At 43.4% G+C, this 18,072-nt stretch overlaps 1 protein-coding gene across 4 annotated transcripts in view; it reads left to right on the top strand.

Moving 5' to 3' along the window:
• Positions 1-17,458, top strand: part of BEND7 (BEN domain containing 7) — a 48,768-nt gene extending 31,310 nt beyond the window's left edge. For 2 of the 4 annotated variants that reach the window (XM_009285510.1, XM_009285507.1), the window contains 3 exons: positions 2,079-2,198; positions 10,660-10,710; positions 15,502-17,458. In XM_009285510.1, the coding sequence (XP_009283785.1) occupies positions 2,079-2,198; positions 10,660-10,710; positions 15,502-15,563 (233 nt within the window). In that variant the 3' untranslated portion in view covers positions 15,564-17,458. Of the gene's footprint in view, positions 1-2,078; positions 2,199-10,659; positions 10,711-12,054; positions 12,426-15,501 lie in introns of those variants that run through there. The other 2 variants (XM_009285508.1, XM_009285509.1) reach the window with 2 other exon arrangements.
• Positions 17,459-18,072: the final 614 nt, after the last annotated feature.

Here is an 18,072-nt window from a genome sequence, read left to right as displayed (position 1 = left end):
TGAGGAAAGGCTGAGAGAGTTGGGGTTGTTCAGCCTAGAGAAGAGAAGGCTCTGGGGAGACCTTATTGTGGCTTTTCAAAACTTAAAGGGGGCTTATAAGAGAGGGGCTTTTTACCAGGGCCTGTAGTGACAGGACAAGGGGCAACAGTTTTGAACTGAAAGAGGGTAGGTTTAGATTGGGCGTAAGGAAGAAAAATTTTTGGTAGGTTTAGATTGGACGTAAGGAAGAAAAATTTTATGAGGAGGCTGGTGAGATGCTGGAACAGGTTGCCCAGAGGACCTGTGGATGCCCCATCCCTGGAAATGTTGAAGCTCAGGTTGGACGGGGCTTTGAGCAACCTGATCTAGTTGAAGATGTCCCTGCCCACGGCAGGGGGGTTGGGCTAGATGATCTTCAAAGGTCCCTTCCAACCCAAACCATTCTGTGATTCTGTGATACAGGGCATTGTTAGCACTGTACAGCTCAGGTAGACTAGAAAGGGGAGGTCCCACTTCTCCTGCATCGTTCCTATTGCATTCCCATTCTTTTTTGCCCACGTTGGTGTTTCCCTAACCACACACTGAGCAATCAAAGCTATTTTGACTTTCATTCAAGAGAAGAACAAGCAAGTTAGATAAGAGAAGCAAGTTAACATACTGGCCCTCCAAGGCTGCCCGACTCTGGCTTCCTGTGCAGGCAACAGCGGGCAGTAGTCGTAATTCCCACAGTAGGCACCTGCGGTGGGTGGCCTGGGTACAGCCTGGTGTCACTGATTGTCCCCAGGCCCTGGTCACAAGCAGGAACTGCAGTTGTGTGTTTGAAGTAAGCAGGAGTCTTAAGTCATTGATCAGGTTCCCATTGTGTCAGGTACTATATGGATTCAGAAGGGAAAGATTATTTCTACCTTCAGAGAGACCGTAATTGTGGCAGATCAGACACTGGCAATGTGTGGGACTCTATTGGCTCCTCTGGGAAGCTCTCACAGTTGGTCTGACGTCCTTGCTGATCAGACTATGGAGAAAAGTATTGCTAGTGCCTTTCATGCAAGGGTTTTGTGAAGTTGTTAACATGGAAGGAGTTTGGAGGGTGTGATTACTTTCAGTCCCTTTATACTTACCAGCTAGCACTGTTTCAAAAGCGTGTGTATAAAAATACTGAAATTGTCATTTTTTACTGCATGCTTCCCCATCCCATTCATGTGACATTTATTCTCAAGGATTACAAATTCCTTGAGCTGGGACCAGTTTTCTTTCTTTGTTTGCCAGTCATAATTGGATGCTGGGCTCTGAGACCTCTGACCAAGACTACAATAGCAATACTAACAGTAATAATATTTTTTCTATTTCTGCTCTTGTTTATTTTTTTGCACACCTCTCAGTTGCATGATGAAAATCAATTGCATCAGTTTCACTCCATTTATAATTTTGTATTTTTGGTATAACATTGCTAGGTTTGCTGTAAATATGGAATTAAAGATAATATTGACCCTCTGTGTACCATTTTTACAAAATATAAAATTGGACCTGTAGGATAATTCTTTTTTCTCAATAATGGCTTTTTTTTTTTTTTAGTAGCTTTATAAAAATTCTGTTCCATCTGGTTTGGCAGTACGAGAACTGTAGAGATTACTGCAGTGGTAGGACTTCTATCTTTCATCAGTTTGCCTGCAGCTTTACGAACCTGACCAAGAGGCCACCAAATGACCAGATCTTCAGCTCTCTACTTGTACCATATGGAAGGCAGCATTTATAAGTGCCTGCCCCATCTGGAGACTCAGTTCAAAGTACACTATTATTTTTCTGTGATGTTTTTGTGTGAAATTCGTGAATGGAAGACGTCAGGTGTAGACCATTTCTCAGGGATAGGCTTTTATAAGTAGTAACTATGGTATTACTGTGATATTTATACACACAAATGACTTCTGAATGATAAACTTGTGAAACGTTGAGTTGGACTCTGTTCTCGCAATCCTAGATTTGGCCATTTAAATGCTTTTTGATAAGTGGATAATTTGATATATTTTGTTTATAATCCTCTCCAGTCTCCTTTTCTCCATTCTGGTGGCACATTTCAAAAAGATGGTATCTTTTTATTTCAGTCTTTACAGAAAAATACTGCACTGCTAACCATGTGGATAAACTTCCTGGTCCTAGGGACTGGGTCCAGATTCTTCAGGATCAAATTAAACTTGCAAGAAGACGATTAAAAAGAGGCTCAGGTATGTATAAAAATGTAAGGAACAACATGTGATTGTATGGTTAAAAGCTTAGAGCCTTTGTATCCGCAGAAGTGTTTTTCTTGTTGACTGTAGAGTTGTACATGTTCACTCTATGAAAATGAGACCTCCAAGATTTTAGCAGGTTTCTGTGTAAAGTACAGTGTTTCCTTATGTTTGGTATAGTAGCAAGTTTAGGAGCTGTCTTTGCAGCCAAGTTAACTTTGAGTCTTTCTCAAATGTTGTCTCTAACCCCTCTCCATTAGCACCCAAACTCTCCTTCCCAGTATTTGATGAAATCTGAGTCCTAAACTAACTGATCCATCCAGGGTTGCAGGTAGAAGTTTTTTAATTCTGTGTTGTTTGGTCTGACAAGCCACTCACTGTACTGTTAAGACATAACCCAAATGACCTTTCCCTCTAAACGATATGTGTCTGGAAGGATAGATGAGTTATCTCACATTCCTTGTGAAAGAATCAGCATCACTGTAGCAAAAAAAAAACCTGCCCACCCTGGTTGTGCCAGCAAGGTTCTGCAATAGATGGGAGGGAGCTTGCCAGCAGTGAGTAACAGGTAATGTAGGTAGGGTTTTGCAGCAAAGCTGCTCAACTTGGGCTGGGATAACCTGCATGCTTGGGGCTAGGCCCAGCCTGCAGTGAAGGCTCAGCGCTAAGCTTTCACCCCGACAGCACGCAGCTGGTGAGCTCTCAGCTCCAGCGACGAACAGCAATGTGCAGTCTCGAAATCCCCGGTAGAATTCATGGGAAAGCAATATCACTGATTAAGAGATGTGTAATTACTTTATAAACCTTAACTAGTCTCCTTCCCATCTTCATGTCTCCTATTCTACAAGGGGCTTTCTTCATACAAGGCTTCACTTACTCTTCCTCATCCTAGTGTTTTCTTAAGGCTCTCTCGTGGTCGTATTTGTTGCCCATCTCTCCCTTGGAGCATCTGACACCATTGTCTGAGGCACATCACTTGTGCCAACGTCCTTAAACACGGTCCTCACTGTTACCGTATTTAGCTGCCTGCCTTTTCCCCTCTTTCCTTCTGCCCATCACCACAATTAAGTGCCTGTTTGTATCCACGGGTTGATGGGATGGGAAACCTGATGGCTCCGCAGGGGATGCTGGTGGTCCCCGTGGCTACGGGCGGGTGAGTGAGACCGCAGGAAATGTCCTCTCCAGCTCCCTGTCTCAGAGAGCCAACATTTTCTGTCCAAAGCTGTGTCTCTGAAACGTACACTTAGACTGGCATCTGAAATCATTCTCCACAATGTTATTAATGCTAGGAGGGAAAAGCATAAGACTGAGGAAAATGAGGAGCACCCAGAGACAGAAATAACATGGGGGGGTGCGAAGTGCAGATTATTCAGCAGCATAAGCTTCCCTGAGTAGAGCAGCAAACCAGCACTAGCCTTAAAAAGGGTTTCTTGTGTGCATTGGGGGAGGGAGGAGAGAGGGATAGAAGATAATCTTGTTAGAGACAGTGTCAGATTACTGGTGTTGTACAACAGGACTGCTTCCTGCCCCTTCCAAGGCTGCCTGCCCCCCCCAGGACAGGAGGGGGGAAGTGGGATGCCAGGCTTCCATAAGGTGAAGATGCGGGGAGCGGAGGGTCCTTGCGCTGTCTGCAGAAGATCCCTCAGGAAAGAGGATTGACCCAATTTTGTTTTGATTTTTATTTTCTTTCATCCTTTTTTATTTCTTTTCTTCGTGCCTCTGCAGGATATTAATTAAAATGACAATGACATTCAGCTTTTGCCTTTCAAATGGGACCATCTCTGGTCCTTTCTCAGGATGGGAGAATCTAAGCAGAGCATATTGTCTCGAAGCTAGCAAGACTATAAAGAAAAATAAGTGAAGCTGAGTATAGTGTGACTGAATAAGATAGGCTCCAATATCTGTCTCTGCCTGCAGAGGGAAGGTAACTCGTTAACTGGTATGTGGATGAGTAGTGAGCAGCAATGTACCTAGCAGCCCCTCAGGTTTATTTGCTGAAAAAAGTACACGGTACCTAGATTGGTAGAAAAGCTCTTTTTTGTGTTGTTTAGTTTACTGGCCATTCCCTGAAGTGCACCGGTTTCTCTCTGACATGAGACCACAGGCAGACATGCTCTTTTCGATCTAGCAGGAGTGATTGAACGCACCACCATAGCCATCTGCACCTTACCGTCCACTACCATCTTCACTGGTGGCTTAAGCTAACCCAGCCTGACCTTGCACTGAAGAAATGAGAAGTTTCCACAGCCTTTGTGACAACAAAACAGTAGATAGCTGCAGAGAGGTGGGAGCAGACAGCTGGTTGCAGTAACATCTTCATCTTGTTGAAACAAGATTTGTTAGTACTTGTGCATTATAACCACGAGCTTCTGATATGAGGGACGTAGAACTGATCAGGCGGCAGATCCATCTAGTCCCGTATTTTGTTTCCAACAATGGCTGTTAGCAGATGCCTGGGGAGGTCTATGGGACCGAGGGAAGGATGTTTCTATGCTGGCTAGCATAGTCTCACAGCCCTCAGCAGCTTTATCCTGATATAAAACTGGTTGTGTGGAAACTGTGCACATTTTAACTATTCATTGTGAAGCAATACCAAAATTGTTACAGCTGTGTGTAACTTAACAGAGACCAAAACAGGAGAGGAGGGCAGGCATGGAGGGAGGTTTCATCTGCTATAGGGAGAAGGTGTCCCAGGACTCCATGTTGCAAAACTTAGCTTTTAAGAATCTGAAAACTACGGGAATCGCAGCCACTGAGACACGGGACTCATCACTCTTCCAGCTGAGCTCTTGAGCTCTTCCAGTCCGTGTGTGGCCGGGGGAACAGAGGCTTAGCCCTTCCGAGCGAGTGTCCTCAATGTCCGTGCTCCCAGGTCATTCTCTTAGTTTTGTCTCCACTTGCTCACTGAAACATGCTGGCTAAGTTTGTGGGTATAGACTAAGGTGCCCAAAGAACAAATTTGAGCCAGCATTAAGCTAAATTCACCTGAGACTTTCTGAGCCAATGTGTCTCCTTGCTGCCTGATCGCGCTGATTTATCTACATCGGTTTCTGGTTTGTCGTAATGCGCAGGCTTTATATGGAAAAAGCTTCAGATGATCCATTTATTTTACAGAAGCCACAAGACAACTTTTTAGTCACCGCTGAGTTGCACTAAATTTTAACAGCAGAAGTATTTAAGAGAGGAGGGGCAGGCTTTCCATCCTGCTTGCCTTCCCCTGAGCCATTTAGTACCTCCTCTGATTAGTTTTTCATTTCAAACCAGGCAGTAAGACACTGCATTCACAAGCAGCCCTCTCCGCTTTATCCTGTGAAACATTATTTCAGTCTGATAACGTAAATCCTGCTCTAGCTTTCAGTGATACTAATAATTTCAGAGAATTCTAGCAAACGAGTGGGGTGGATCTGCTTTTCGTACCTCTTTCTATAGGGCGTACTCTCCTGAGTGTTTCCAAATTAAATGAAATGATGATCACTGGATCAGAGACGCTGCCCAGCTTCAACCTTATTTATCATGTTTGGCTCATCTCCTAGAATGAGGGACAGAAAAGCTCCCTACTTGGAAAGCTAATCAAAAAAACACTTAAAAATTCTGCTTTCTAGAAAATAGTTCCCCTGTGTAGATTTTGAAGGGTTGTTATCTTAAGCCAAATAAAAATTCATTTAAGTTCTGAATCAGTGACAATATTTTCCATGGCTGGAAATATTTTTTTTTTATTTATTTATTTTGATTTGGCTTTCTCTTAGTTCTTTTAGATTATTGCCTGAGATCTGAGACTTGGGTAGGTTTTTTTTTATTTGTTAGATCTGAGAATAAAGCTGTCACTGCCATTAAATTTTTATTGGCCTTGTTCAGTCTTTTCAAAATCTCACAAGTTGGCTGTCACAAAGGGGAGAAGAGACTGCGAGGTTAATGTTACAAACAGATGTTTTAATTAAAATTAAAGAGTATGATAATATTCTTCAGCCTTGACTACTGGTCCCATTTCATGCCAACAGCACAGCGTACTGGGGCGCAGCTTCATAGTGCCAGATTTGTCTTCTCTCAGCAGAGAAGCTGAACCTTCTTGGCTGCTGGGATGGGATGCAAAATGGCCCTGGAAGGGAAGAAGTCAAAGGAAAAGGCATGTGCATAGGTTTCCTCTCTTAAAGCAGCGTGAATTACGATACAAATTGCCTTGTAATTTACAGCGGCGGGTTTCCCACGGCGTGGTCTTGTCACCCTGCAGAAGAGAATATGGTATGGGTAGGTGGCTGGTGTCCTTGCCAGTGGCAGCACAGAGGGAAACAGTTGACCATTAGCATAGAGATCTTAAAACGTGTAAAATCAGAAGGAACTGACTCGCTGTTCATGTCACCTCTGTGCCAGACATAGCATCCGAGCCTTTTGATTACTAAACTCTCCATCCATTAATAAGCAGTAGGTCAGGGGCCACACATCTCTCGCAGTAAGTTCTTCCTCCCTTTTTATGTTTCGAAGAGCCTGTAAGCCATTATTCTGTAGTGGCTGTCCATTGCATAGACAGGAAAGCTGATACTGTATGACTAATACTCGCGAAGTACACAGGGTGAGAACCGTTCATGTAAAGTGATTACCTTGTGCGTAACCTGGAAGCTTTTGATTGCCCTGCTCCATAAAGGAAAATATGGCAGTGTTAGAAAACATGCTGAAATTTTTCGGGCAGGATTAATTTAAATAAATTACATGCCGTGACGCTTCATCTTTGAATTGTTGTTTACAATTAACATTACCTTGTTGCAGTGTAAAATAGTGGGAATGAAGGAAGAAAAAATGCTTACCTTTTTTCTGGAAATACACCTTTTCTCCCACGTCCTTGTGCTTCCATTGTTTCGTATGAGGGGTTTTTTTGCTTTCTCTTTCTCTTCATCCTTCTGATTTCCCTGGTTTGTGTTTTTGATAGAATATCTACGTGTTGCAAGAGATGAGGTTGATTTTTTGCTTAGCAATACACACAGGGCCAGGAAGGATGTAGGATGCAAGTCCAACATGTGGTACAGTGCTTTTGTGGCCAGTATCTTAGATGAAAATGGCAATATTGAAATGAGTAACTGCTGCATTCATCTTCCCAGCCCTGAGCATACATGTACTTCTGTCCAAGGAGCAAACCAGCAGGCGTACACTTAACAGACAAACATGTACATCAGAAGCTAAACAATATTTTTTTGGGCAGAAAAAGAAATTTCTAAGGAAATGACTACCAGGATTGTTTTGCAAGATCTACCGAGCTCTATCTAAGCAAAGGACAGAAAAGAGGTTGCAAGTTCCCACAGTAGGATCTATTCCTGCTTGCCTTGTCTTGCAAGCTGGCTCAAGACAAGTAAAGTTTGGCTGGCAATCTCTGGGTGCGGTTGTCGAAGGCAAACCTTCTTTCCTGCTTGGAATGACATGTGAGAAGCCGGTGGTTTACATCCATGTTAGGGGAGGTCGAGGTGTTTGTCATGCCTTTATGTCATACTTCACCTGAAGCTGCGGTTACACATCCAGTTTCATAAAACAAATTCAGGCAGCTACTGAGAAGAGTGAGTAGGCTCTCCGGGCATCTGCCGTGCTCCCACTCCCTTTCTGGCACTGGCACAAGCATTCATGTGGCGATGTTGTCAGTTTTTAACTAGATCTGATCTTGGTGACCATATGAACATTTGTGCTGGCATGAGGAACGGGACTGGAACGATTGGTGGAGAGCTGGACCTCATCTATCAGTCTTGTGCAAGATTAAAATGGCCAGGTAACTTTGTTACCAGCAAAGCTGGTTCTGCAAAGTTGGAGACTCAAGTCCTTATCTTCTGAAAGCAAGCTACTTCCTAGCTTCCATTTGTTTCTTTCTGTATTACTGCCTTCCTCAGAGTTTTAGCCAGGTGTAAGAAGAGCAGTTAGGCAGAAAGGTAACCACATCTCTTGAGCTACTTCAAGAGTCGCTGCTGAGATTTCCAGAAAACCTATGACTTGAGCGGACAGCCTAGTGGGCACCAACCTTGGTACTGATAGAGGGAAGACTTTCCAGCCTATTGCCAGCACTCATGTCTGGTTTCCCCCATTTTCACAGCTTGGGTCCCTTCAACCCAAGGGGCCAGTTACAGCTTCATCTCTTGTATGCTGCGTAGCCGTGCCGCAGAATCACTTGGTGCAGGTGGTTCATAACGTAGCTAGAAGTTGGCCTCAGACTGTCACTCCAGATGTTTTAAGCCACGTATGTCCTGCTGGCTGTTTCCCAGCTGCTTATTTAACCGTGCTGTCTCCTCGCTTGCACATCCAGTCCTTCCAAGGCTGTGAGTTTGGTCCAGATTCAAACCAGCCTAGGTAACCTCTTCCCATTTATTGAGCCACCCGTTCCTTCCAAAACTCAAGATTTTTGCAATAAGCTGTACCAAGCACTTAATTTGTTTCTGCTCAGTGTGCCACTTCTCACAGAAAGCGGAAAAAGGTACCGGTTCAAGGCACAGAGTCACTTGCAGGTTGTGCCATGTACTTGTCGGGGCTCTCCATTTAAACCTTCTATGGGAGGAAAGCTGCTTAGTACTAGGGTTTTTTGTTTGTTTTATTTAGTTCAATTAATTTTGCAGAACTGAGTAAAGAGCATATAGCTAAAAACTAATCTGTCATCTGTGCACATGGGGGAGAGAGAGCAACCTCCAGGGATGGTGGTGTGGTTTAACCCGGCAGGCGGCTAAACTCCACACAGCCGTTGGTTCACTCCCCCCCTCCCCGCAGCAGCATGGGGGGACAGAATTGGAAAAAAAAAAAAGTAAAATTTGTGGGTTGAGATAAAGACAGTTTAATAGGACAGAAAAGGAAGGGAAAATAATAATGATAATAATAATGGTAAAAGAATACACAAAACAAGTGATGCACAATGCAGTTGCTCACCACGTGCCGACTGATGCCCAGCCAGTCCCCGAGCAGCAGTTACACACACACACACACACCCCCCGGCCAACTCCCCCCAGCTTATATACTGAGCATGATGTCACATGGTATGGAATGTCCCTCTGGCCAGTTTGGGTCAGCTGTCCTGGCTGTGCCCCCTCCCAGCTTCTTGTGCACCTCCAGCCTTCTCAGTTGGTAGAGCATGGGAAGCTGAAAAGTCCTTGACTATTGTAAGCACTGCTTAGCAACAACTAAAACATCAGTGTGTTATCAACATTATTCTCATACTAAATCCAAAACACAGCACTGTACCAGCTACTAGGAAGAAAATTAACTCTATCCCAGCCGAAACCAGGACAGAGGGGTAGCCAGGTGTTGCTAGAGGAAGGAAACTAATGTAGATCAGCAGCTGGATTAGTTCTTAGGATATCCTCATAAAGGCAGCAACTCAACATCCTCGTGTATAGAGCTCTGATAAAGATGACAAGGACAGTTAGTTTAGTTTCAGGTTGGAGCTGAACTAAGTTGCTCAGTGCATCTGTAGCCTTGGTCAGATTTGATCCCTATGGATATTGTGCAATGAATGGATGTGAGTTGATGTATATCCACCATGCTGACCATGTACAATGTAATGGGCTGGTCCTTTAGGACCACATCTAGTTTGCTTAAGCGCTCTGAAAGATCTCACTGTGTCTTCAAGGCCTTAAATATCATGCTGAAGTGTCAAAAGACAAAGGTAATAGGATTTTGAATAGGGCTTGTGTAGGTTAGGCACCGATTTCCTGCTACATGCCTATAACTTACTCGGGGTTCACATGCACACTCCAGAGTACTACAATCTAACAAGTCACTGCACATCTGCTGAGCCAAATTAACTATCTTTATGCATACCCTTGGCCTGTGGCAAATACGAGATGAACAAATTAGGCTTTCAGCTTTCCTTCGCCGTGGGCTAAATTAAGTCAAATGATCTTGCATAAGCTGTGGGTTGAAAGCACGTGTGTGTACATACACTGTAATTGCCTGTGTATCTGCGTGGTTACGTGCTTCTTTAATTATACCAGGTGCCCACCTGCATCTTTGAAGACATTTTGCCCTAGTCAATCTGTCCCCCGCAAAATGAGCTTGCCTGTGGTCACGGGAAGTTTGGGTGCAGAAATGGGGGTATTCACCCTTTCCCCGTAGGCGTTGGATGATGGCAGCTGTCAGAGGGTGGAGTACCAGCCTGAGAGGCTCTTCCTCCAAGGACCGCTGGGGACTTTTCTTATGTGATTTTATCAAATGATTGCAACTCCTTGTATCATCCAGATATCCTGAAACCTTAAAAAGAGCAAGTGTTACTCCATCCCATTGCTGGCACAACTGCTTCTTAATACCCAACTCCCTCTTCTAAGTTTGCATTTTTATTATATGACCTTTTCCTCCAAGCAGTGAGTTTTTAACTGAGCAATAGCAAATTGCAGCTGAGGAAAGTAGATAGAAAATGCAAAATCACTCTACGGTATGTAGCTTTTTAATCGCATTCCCATATTCAGTAAAAGTAATGAGATTTCTTGTTTATATTTGTAATCAGCAGAGGCAACTGACTGTGATGAGAAGCCGGACATTTCTCTACTACAAACAGGTAAAATGCATTAAAATTTTTTATCAGCTTCCAATGTGTGTGTTTATTTATGGCACAGAAGCAGTTTTCAATAATCCTGGTGTGCCATATACAGTCTGGTAATTGCACACAGGACCCAGCTATTTTAAGTTTTGAATAGCCTGTATTAAAAAACAAATGCATCAGAATCTTACAATTTCCCCCTCTATTTCACACTCATAAAACCTGAAGGTTCATGGTAGCAGCTAAGCTAATAAGGCCAGTAAGTTACCCTTCTTACACCAGACAGGGACTTGCGCTCATCCCTGGTATTTCTGGGAGTTTTTTTGATTCTTAACGGAGTTATTGGTAGGGACAAACATAATAATTTGTATTGTAGTATCTGTTCAGTTGTCCAAGGTATTAGCAATAATATCTTGGGTTCACAGAAGGATTGCGAAGATATTTATATGCTAGTTAAGTGTTGGTTTACTTTTTCTTGAAGTGCAGCCACCCTGCCTTAAAAGCCTGACAGTTGCTAAACAGCAGCTTAGCTATGCAGCTGTGTGGACTAGGAAATAAAATTTTTGCACGCTGTTGCACGTGGTGTTGAAATCAAGACAGGTTGAGACTGAAATTTTAAGCACCCTCTCATTAGGAGTCAGTCCATCAATAGGTGCCCCGATGATAGGAGCTGAGCTGCCATCCTCTGAAAATCCAGTGGGGCCAGAGTCTGGGGAGATGGTCATTTCCCTGCATTACAGTCATTTCCCTGCAATTTCACCAAGGTGCTGCCTGTTATCCCCAAAGCCAAATTAAAAGGAGGGAAGATCTTGAGCAGACAAATAGGGTCATGGATTATGGTGCATTTTTATCATATTCCTAAGGTGGGTGGTTGGAGATCAGCGATGCTATTGCTGTGAAGAACGGGGCAGGACTGATACTGGGTTGCTGAGCGCATGGCATGCTACCTGGAGGCTATGGGGTGGACGGGAGAGTACTAGTACCACCGCAGCATCTGTCTCTTGTGCAGGGGCTTCCTAATCTCTCTTGCATAAGGGCTGGAGAAGGAGCTTTCACACACCCGCTGCTGTGTGCCGGAGCAGCAGCTGCCAGCCGTGGAGCGCTGTCGGTTGAAATCCCGCTGTCGGAGCACGTGCAGTTACTAAGGAATAGGACTAGCGAAGCAGTTGGGAGGACAAGCAGCTATAGTCTTGTTCTGGCATGGACCCAGTGGGGGCTGGGAGCACGCACTGACTGTGAGCCGCCGCGCTGCTTTCTTGGCCAGCCGCTGAGTGTTTTAGGGTACGGTTGTGATAATAGATGCAGGAAGCTCTGGTTTGAAAGGTCTCTTCCCAGTGACATCCTGTTCGTTTCCTTTATCAGGGAGGGAAGCAATTGCGTTGCAAGAGGACCCTCATAAAGGTTGCTAATGCGACGTAGTGTTATCTTTTCATTGCTCTGGTAATCGTATTAAGGAGCAGAATTATCGGATTGCTGCGCTTTTCTTCGAGCACAGTTTCTGTAGTTACTACTTGCGTCGTACGTCATTCGTGGAAATGAGTGTGCTGAGATGGTTGTGGTAGAGAAGACGACTCCCTTTCCACTGCACAGCAGATCACCATTGCAGTCTGCTTGCTCCTACACCTTCAAGCATCCAAGCATGCACAGTTTTTGAGATGAAATGTTTCCTTTGAGATGTATACCTCTCCATACTATCTGTGGAAGGACGCCTAAATAAACCACGCTGCAATTTGCATTGGTGGGGGAGGTGATGCTCACAGGCTGTAAGCCAAGCGTTTGACTCACACCCATTATTATATGTGTGCGAGTGCCTCTTTATAGTATGTATCCGTGTAATATCATACTGTTCTTGGAAGCAAATGATTTAAAGTGATATACAGACAGTACAATGACAGTAATTATGATAGAGAGCCAAAATGCAGATGCTTTCTATCAAGGAGTGTAGCGAAAGAGGTGGAATATAACTTTTACAGAGGTCTTTCCCTCTCTCAGTACAGCTGGTTTTATAAAGGGGTGTTACTGACAGGTTCTTTAAAGAGAGCCTTTGTGCAATTTATTCAGCTGCCTTCTCTGTTTAGCTAGAAACATCTTTGGGGAAGAGTCTCTCTGACTCTGTGTACAGTGCCTGGCGCAATAGGCCTCGGTTGCAGATGACAACTAATATCAGATAAATCACAGCCTCAAGTTGTGCCAGGGAAGGTTTAGATTGGATATTAGGAAAAATTTCTTCACCAAAAGGGTTGTCAAGCATTGGAACAGGCTGCCCAGGGAAGTGGTTGAATCACCATCTCTGGAGGTATTTAAAAGACGTGTAGATGTGGCGCTGAGGGACATGGTTTAGTGGTGGACTTGGCAGTGTTGGGTTAACGGTTGGACTTGATGATCTTAAGGGTCTTTTCCAACCTAAATGATTCGATGATTCTATGATCAGTGGTTAACCTGCTGTGTTACTGGAATAAAACCAGACTGAATTGGATTGCATGAGGAGGGTCTTGCTGGAGACTGGATGGGGAGAAAAGGTGGGGTAGGGAAGCTATTTATGACAGACATCAGACGGTTGCTCTCCTGGTCTTCAAGAATTGAACAAACTTGTGAAGCAAAAGCGCCCGGAGTGAATGATTTGAATCAATGGTAAGTGTTGGTGCAAAAAAAAGGGAAAACTCAGATGCCTTTAATCTGCCTTTTCTGCTCAGTTAGTCCTGCCTGTGATGCTGGCAACGTTATGAACAAGATCTGGGTATATATGGACTATCGATGCTGAAATGCCTCAACCTACACATTTTTGGATCACAGCCTATGGTTGACACTTCAGTGGAGACACCTCAGTTAGAAGTGTGGTTGCTCTCAGCTCTCTTCATCGTTGGTGGGAAGAGGGCTGCTTCCAGAGAGAAGGTCAGATCAGCTAAGGTCATGTTTAGAGGTGTCTCTCCTTTGTGCTGGCAGGACTGGGCTCTGGGTGCAGTTAATTGGCATCGGTGCCTACAGCCGGGTTTGAACTTGCTCCCTCTGTGCCCACAATTAGCAAAGTCCTGAACTTTGAGGAGAGCAAGGGGTGTTTTGTTTTCAAAACCTTCTTTTGGAACTCAAAAGCTGTATAAAAAAACGGAGCTGGTACATCCTCATAAAACTAAGGAAGACATTTTTGCCCAATTATATTTTAGCACTTCTGAGCAGAAATCATGCTCCCATTTTAAAATCACCCTCAATGGTAAGAGGGCCTTTGCTTTAAAAGCTGTTGATTGAAGGGTGTTTAAAGTAAATTGGAAGAACTGTGGCAGTTAAACTTGCTGGGAACTTTGGTGCATTGACAGATACATCTCAAGAAAATACTAGAACTGTCTCTAACAAATGTTGTCAAAGCTCAGGTCTTCCACATTTCCAGCTTTTGCACCTACCAAAAGCTGAAGGCTGTGTCCAGACCTGAGCTGAGACAGATCAGTCAGCTCCGGGAGTAATTACCGTGGACTAAGTGGAAAGTCTGATTAGTTTCTCGGTGATACAGGAACCTGGAAGGTGTGAGATAGATCTTTATCAGGATGAAGATGTGGCAGCTTTTAGAGCCTTTCTGTATAAGTTGATATTGCAAAAAGGCTCATCTTATTTTGGTCTACAATTTACACAAAACATCTGGATTTTGTGGTTTTTTTTTTTAAAAAAAAGGCATACCCTGTAAGTTCTGCATGTGGAAACAAATGTAAGCCAGCTGCAACACCCTTTTCTTGAATCCTCATCTTGAAAATTGCATTTGAAAGATATATGCAGCCCAGGACCATGAGAGAGCCCTCCTTACACCTGTGCTTTGGGCCACAGTTGTGCTGAGAGTTTGTATAGTTTCTCCACACTGGGGTTAATTTCAAGATGAGAAAGAATTTTGATATCCCTAAAAGAAGCCGAAACACCAACATCCCAATCCTCAGGTCCAGGGGTGACACAGCTTTGTGAAAAGATGAGAGCAATCTCTCGGTAAAGAAACAGATGATAAGAAAACAGCAACGATCCAATTCTATATAGGTTGTCTCCTTTTCTCTTGAAATACAATATCAAGAAAACAAAACTTCAAAAAAAAAAAAACCTTTTTGAAACCTTAAATATAAATCCTTTATTGTAATATAAATCCTTATCCTTTCAGTGCATGATTGTATGAGTCTTCCCTTTTCATTGGGCTGTATTTGCCTCTCAGGCTGATTGATGTCTGTCTCCTATTTCCCTGTGTTCTTAGCGCTCTAGTTGTAATTCTTCTGTCCATCTTTCATTGTTCTGTTTAGAACAAGCACATTCTTAAAGTGCTTTAAAAAAGACGGGATATAATCATACCGCGCACCTTTTTTTTATATATATACATATTCTCCCATATGCATTTAGACTGCTGTGGAGTGGTGGGGGTTTTTTTTCCAAAGAAGATCCCAAAGTACGTACTCTAGGTTTAAAATTCATGTGGTGCTTTTTTCACTTCTTCAGAACTGTAACTTCAAAGGGGTGAGCATCGCAGTGCAGTTTGTGCCGAAGTCTAATGCAGCGCTTTGCATCTGAAGTGGGGTGCACTATAGACTGTGTGAAAAACTTCGCTGGCAAATTCTGTATTTGGAAAAATCTATTTAATTTGCTTTCTTTAGCCAGCTGAGCTCTACTCTAAATGGAATTCAGCAGCCGCTGCCTGCATACACACCAGCAGTTCAGCCCCATCACAAATTAAAGTTAGAATTCAAATATGTAATTTCCGTAATTTTAAAATATTTTTTTTTTGCAAATTACTGATTTCTTAAATTTTATATTTTTTAACTGATTTCTTCAAACTCTTTCTTCCTTCAGGTAACCTTTTCGACACCACAACAGATCATCTGATAGACGCAAACCTAGATTTTTCAGCTTAAATTTTACATCCTGCATCAGTGTTCTTAGTGGGTAGAAACATCCTCTCCTCTGAATAACGTTCCCGCAAGATCGGCGCGAGAACTTCAGTGTACCGCAAGATGTGGACATCCACACCGTTTTCCCTTCAAGTTTGTGTTGGTTCATGCATTTTCCATGTAACCTAAAATAACGAAACCGCCAGATTGCTTCACTGTCCTTCATCTTAATTAAAGATGATTTCCCTCCGTATCCAATGCATTATTTAATTAGCGGGGTATCCACTCTGAAGACATTCTCTTGCCTTTGTTTTTCCTCCATGATTGTATTTTTCCACGTGATTGTATGCTTGCCAGCAGTGTTTCGTCTTAAGCCACGCAGAGGTGAATACACGCAGTCGGGTGATTCTTCCCGTCCCCGGGGAGCGGGGTGGCATCTCTCTCCATCACGAACCCCGGGGGCTCGATGAGCATTTGACTCGGCGAAGCTCTTTGCTCCTGCAGACCCACTTTTCCTTTCCTGCCTGCTGTGGTACCGATGACCAGTCGTACGCAGCTGTGATTAAAAAGTCCTCGCTGGGTTTAGCAGGAAATAAAGCAGGATTCCTCCCAGCAGTGCCCGGTTTCCTAATTATAGCAAAGAGAAGCTATTCCGCAAACAACTTCCCCTGCGTGGTCCTAGTGGGATGGCTCTCGAGCATCTTTGTAGTGCAGATCGCTGGAGGCGGTCGTTCTCCCCCCCCAGCTTGCCCTACCACCTCAATCTCAAAACGTCTTAGTTTGCCGATTTCCAGGAAGAGGGTCTGCACACTGTGATTTTTCAACCACTGCCCTTGGCAACAATATTCACCTTTTTTTTTTTTTTAAAGTCACCTTTTGACTGGCACTCTATTGATATCTCAGCAGTTAAGATGAGTGAATCGATCAAGAAATTGCACTACCCTCTTAGACGCTGAAAGGGTCGGTCCTTTCAGGTCAGGGCTAAGGTAAAATCGTACGCAGCCCTCCATGCAAACCTTCACTTCTGCACCTTTCATCAGCACTAAATTCACTTTAAAAATGTCAGGAAAAAGTCTAGAAGGTCTTACCTGCAACATCTATTGATCACCAGGCAGTTTGAGCGTGTTTCCTGCAATTGGAGGGAGAGCTTGCTAGAGCCTTTACCATTCTGTTTCCTTTCCCTGTGTATATTTTAGGTGCATCTTTTTTTCTTTGGAAACTATTTGGCCTTTGAGTGTCTCAACAGAAGTGTTATTACAGAGTGGGATGGTTTTCAAAGTATTTAATCTGTCTTTTTAATAATCCTAAAGCCTGTTTTCTCAGACGTCGCCGAATGCCCACAAATAAGGCCAAAGCCAACGGGGAGCGGTTTGTTCTCTCGGCACCTGAGAAACCAGGCTCCCAGCCCTTCCCCACCCACCTACCGTGGACTTTTAGGAATGACCGTGTTCTCTCTGAAACTGTGGAATAGATCGAATGTGCACTGCAAACCTTAAAATTTGAGTCTTTCCTTCCTTCATGGCTTGGAGTTGCCTGCATTGGGCAGGGGGCACCGGTCCGTTGTGTCCGTATCGTAACCCTTCAGAACGGAATCAGCGTTTTGTAAATTTGGAAGATTGCATTTGTGTTTACTTACTGTGACTGCTGTTCAGACTTTCTTCAGAAATCTTTTTATAGGGTTTATTAGAGAGAAGAAGAAAAAAAATCATTCCATATTTAGGTAAAAATGTCTCAATCTTCTGTATATATGTTTTATTAATATGTAAATATTTAGATATTTTTAAATTACTATGTTCTTAATAAAGCGATAAGGGACTAGTTGTGAAATGGTGTATAACATTGTGTCGTGTTATCGATCTCTGGGAAACCCTCTTTGTCAGTCCAGAAAAGAAAACCTACAATAAATAACTTTAATTGCACCTGCGTTCCTGTGTTGTGTGCTGGATTCCCATATTTCGGAGGAATTACCGAGCAATTAGTGGACTATGTAGGGAAATGTATAGGAAAACCCTAAAAGTTACCACCACAATACTATTTTTCCAGCTGGCTCAGACGGAAACTGTGCTGCCTGCCAATCACAACGATGTCTATATCCAATCGCATAATAACTCTTGAGTATTAAGTGCTGATATGCTTGAAGTCTAATTTTAATTGAATTAGGTGCCTTTATAATCTGCACTTAAAAGGTTAAGCTCTGCTTCTATGGAAACAACACATAGGAAGGACAAACCAATACTCATAATTTGGAGTAGCTGCAAAGATGTATGCTCGGTAATTTATTATCACACCCTCATCAAATGTTGTTTAGCCTTAGAAAATATTTCCTGCAAAAACATGTTCCTGGTAATCTTCCATCAATTACGAGGAGCCAGTGAAGTGAAAGAGTGGCTCACCACACCTTTTCTGCTTTTTATAAGGGGTGCTAGGGATAAATCGCTGGTAAAAAGTCTAGTGACAGTTCCCCTTACACTTCGGTGGCTGCACAGATCAGTTGAAGCCTGGCGCACTTCTTGCATCCGTGTGACATGGTGTG

This window comes from Aptenodytes forsteri, unplaced genomic scaffold (assembly GCF_000699145.1).
Source record: "Aptenodytes forsteri isolate BGI_AS27 unplaced genomic scaffold, ASM69914v1 Scaffold87, whole genome shotgun sequence".
Classification (NCBI taxonomy): domain Eukaryota; kingdom Metazoa; phylum Chordata; class Aves; order Sphenisciformes; family Spheniscidae; genus Aptenodytes; species Aptenodytes forsteri.
The sequence above is the reverse complement of the archived record's forward strand: the minus strand, read 5'-3'. Positions and strand labels throughout refer to the sequence as shown.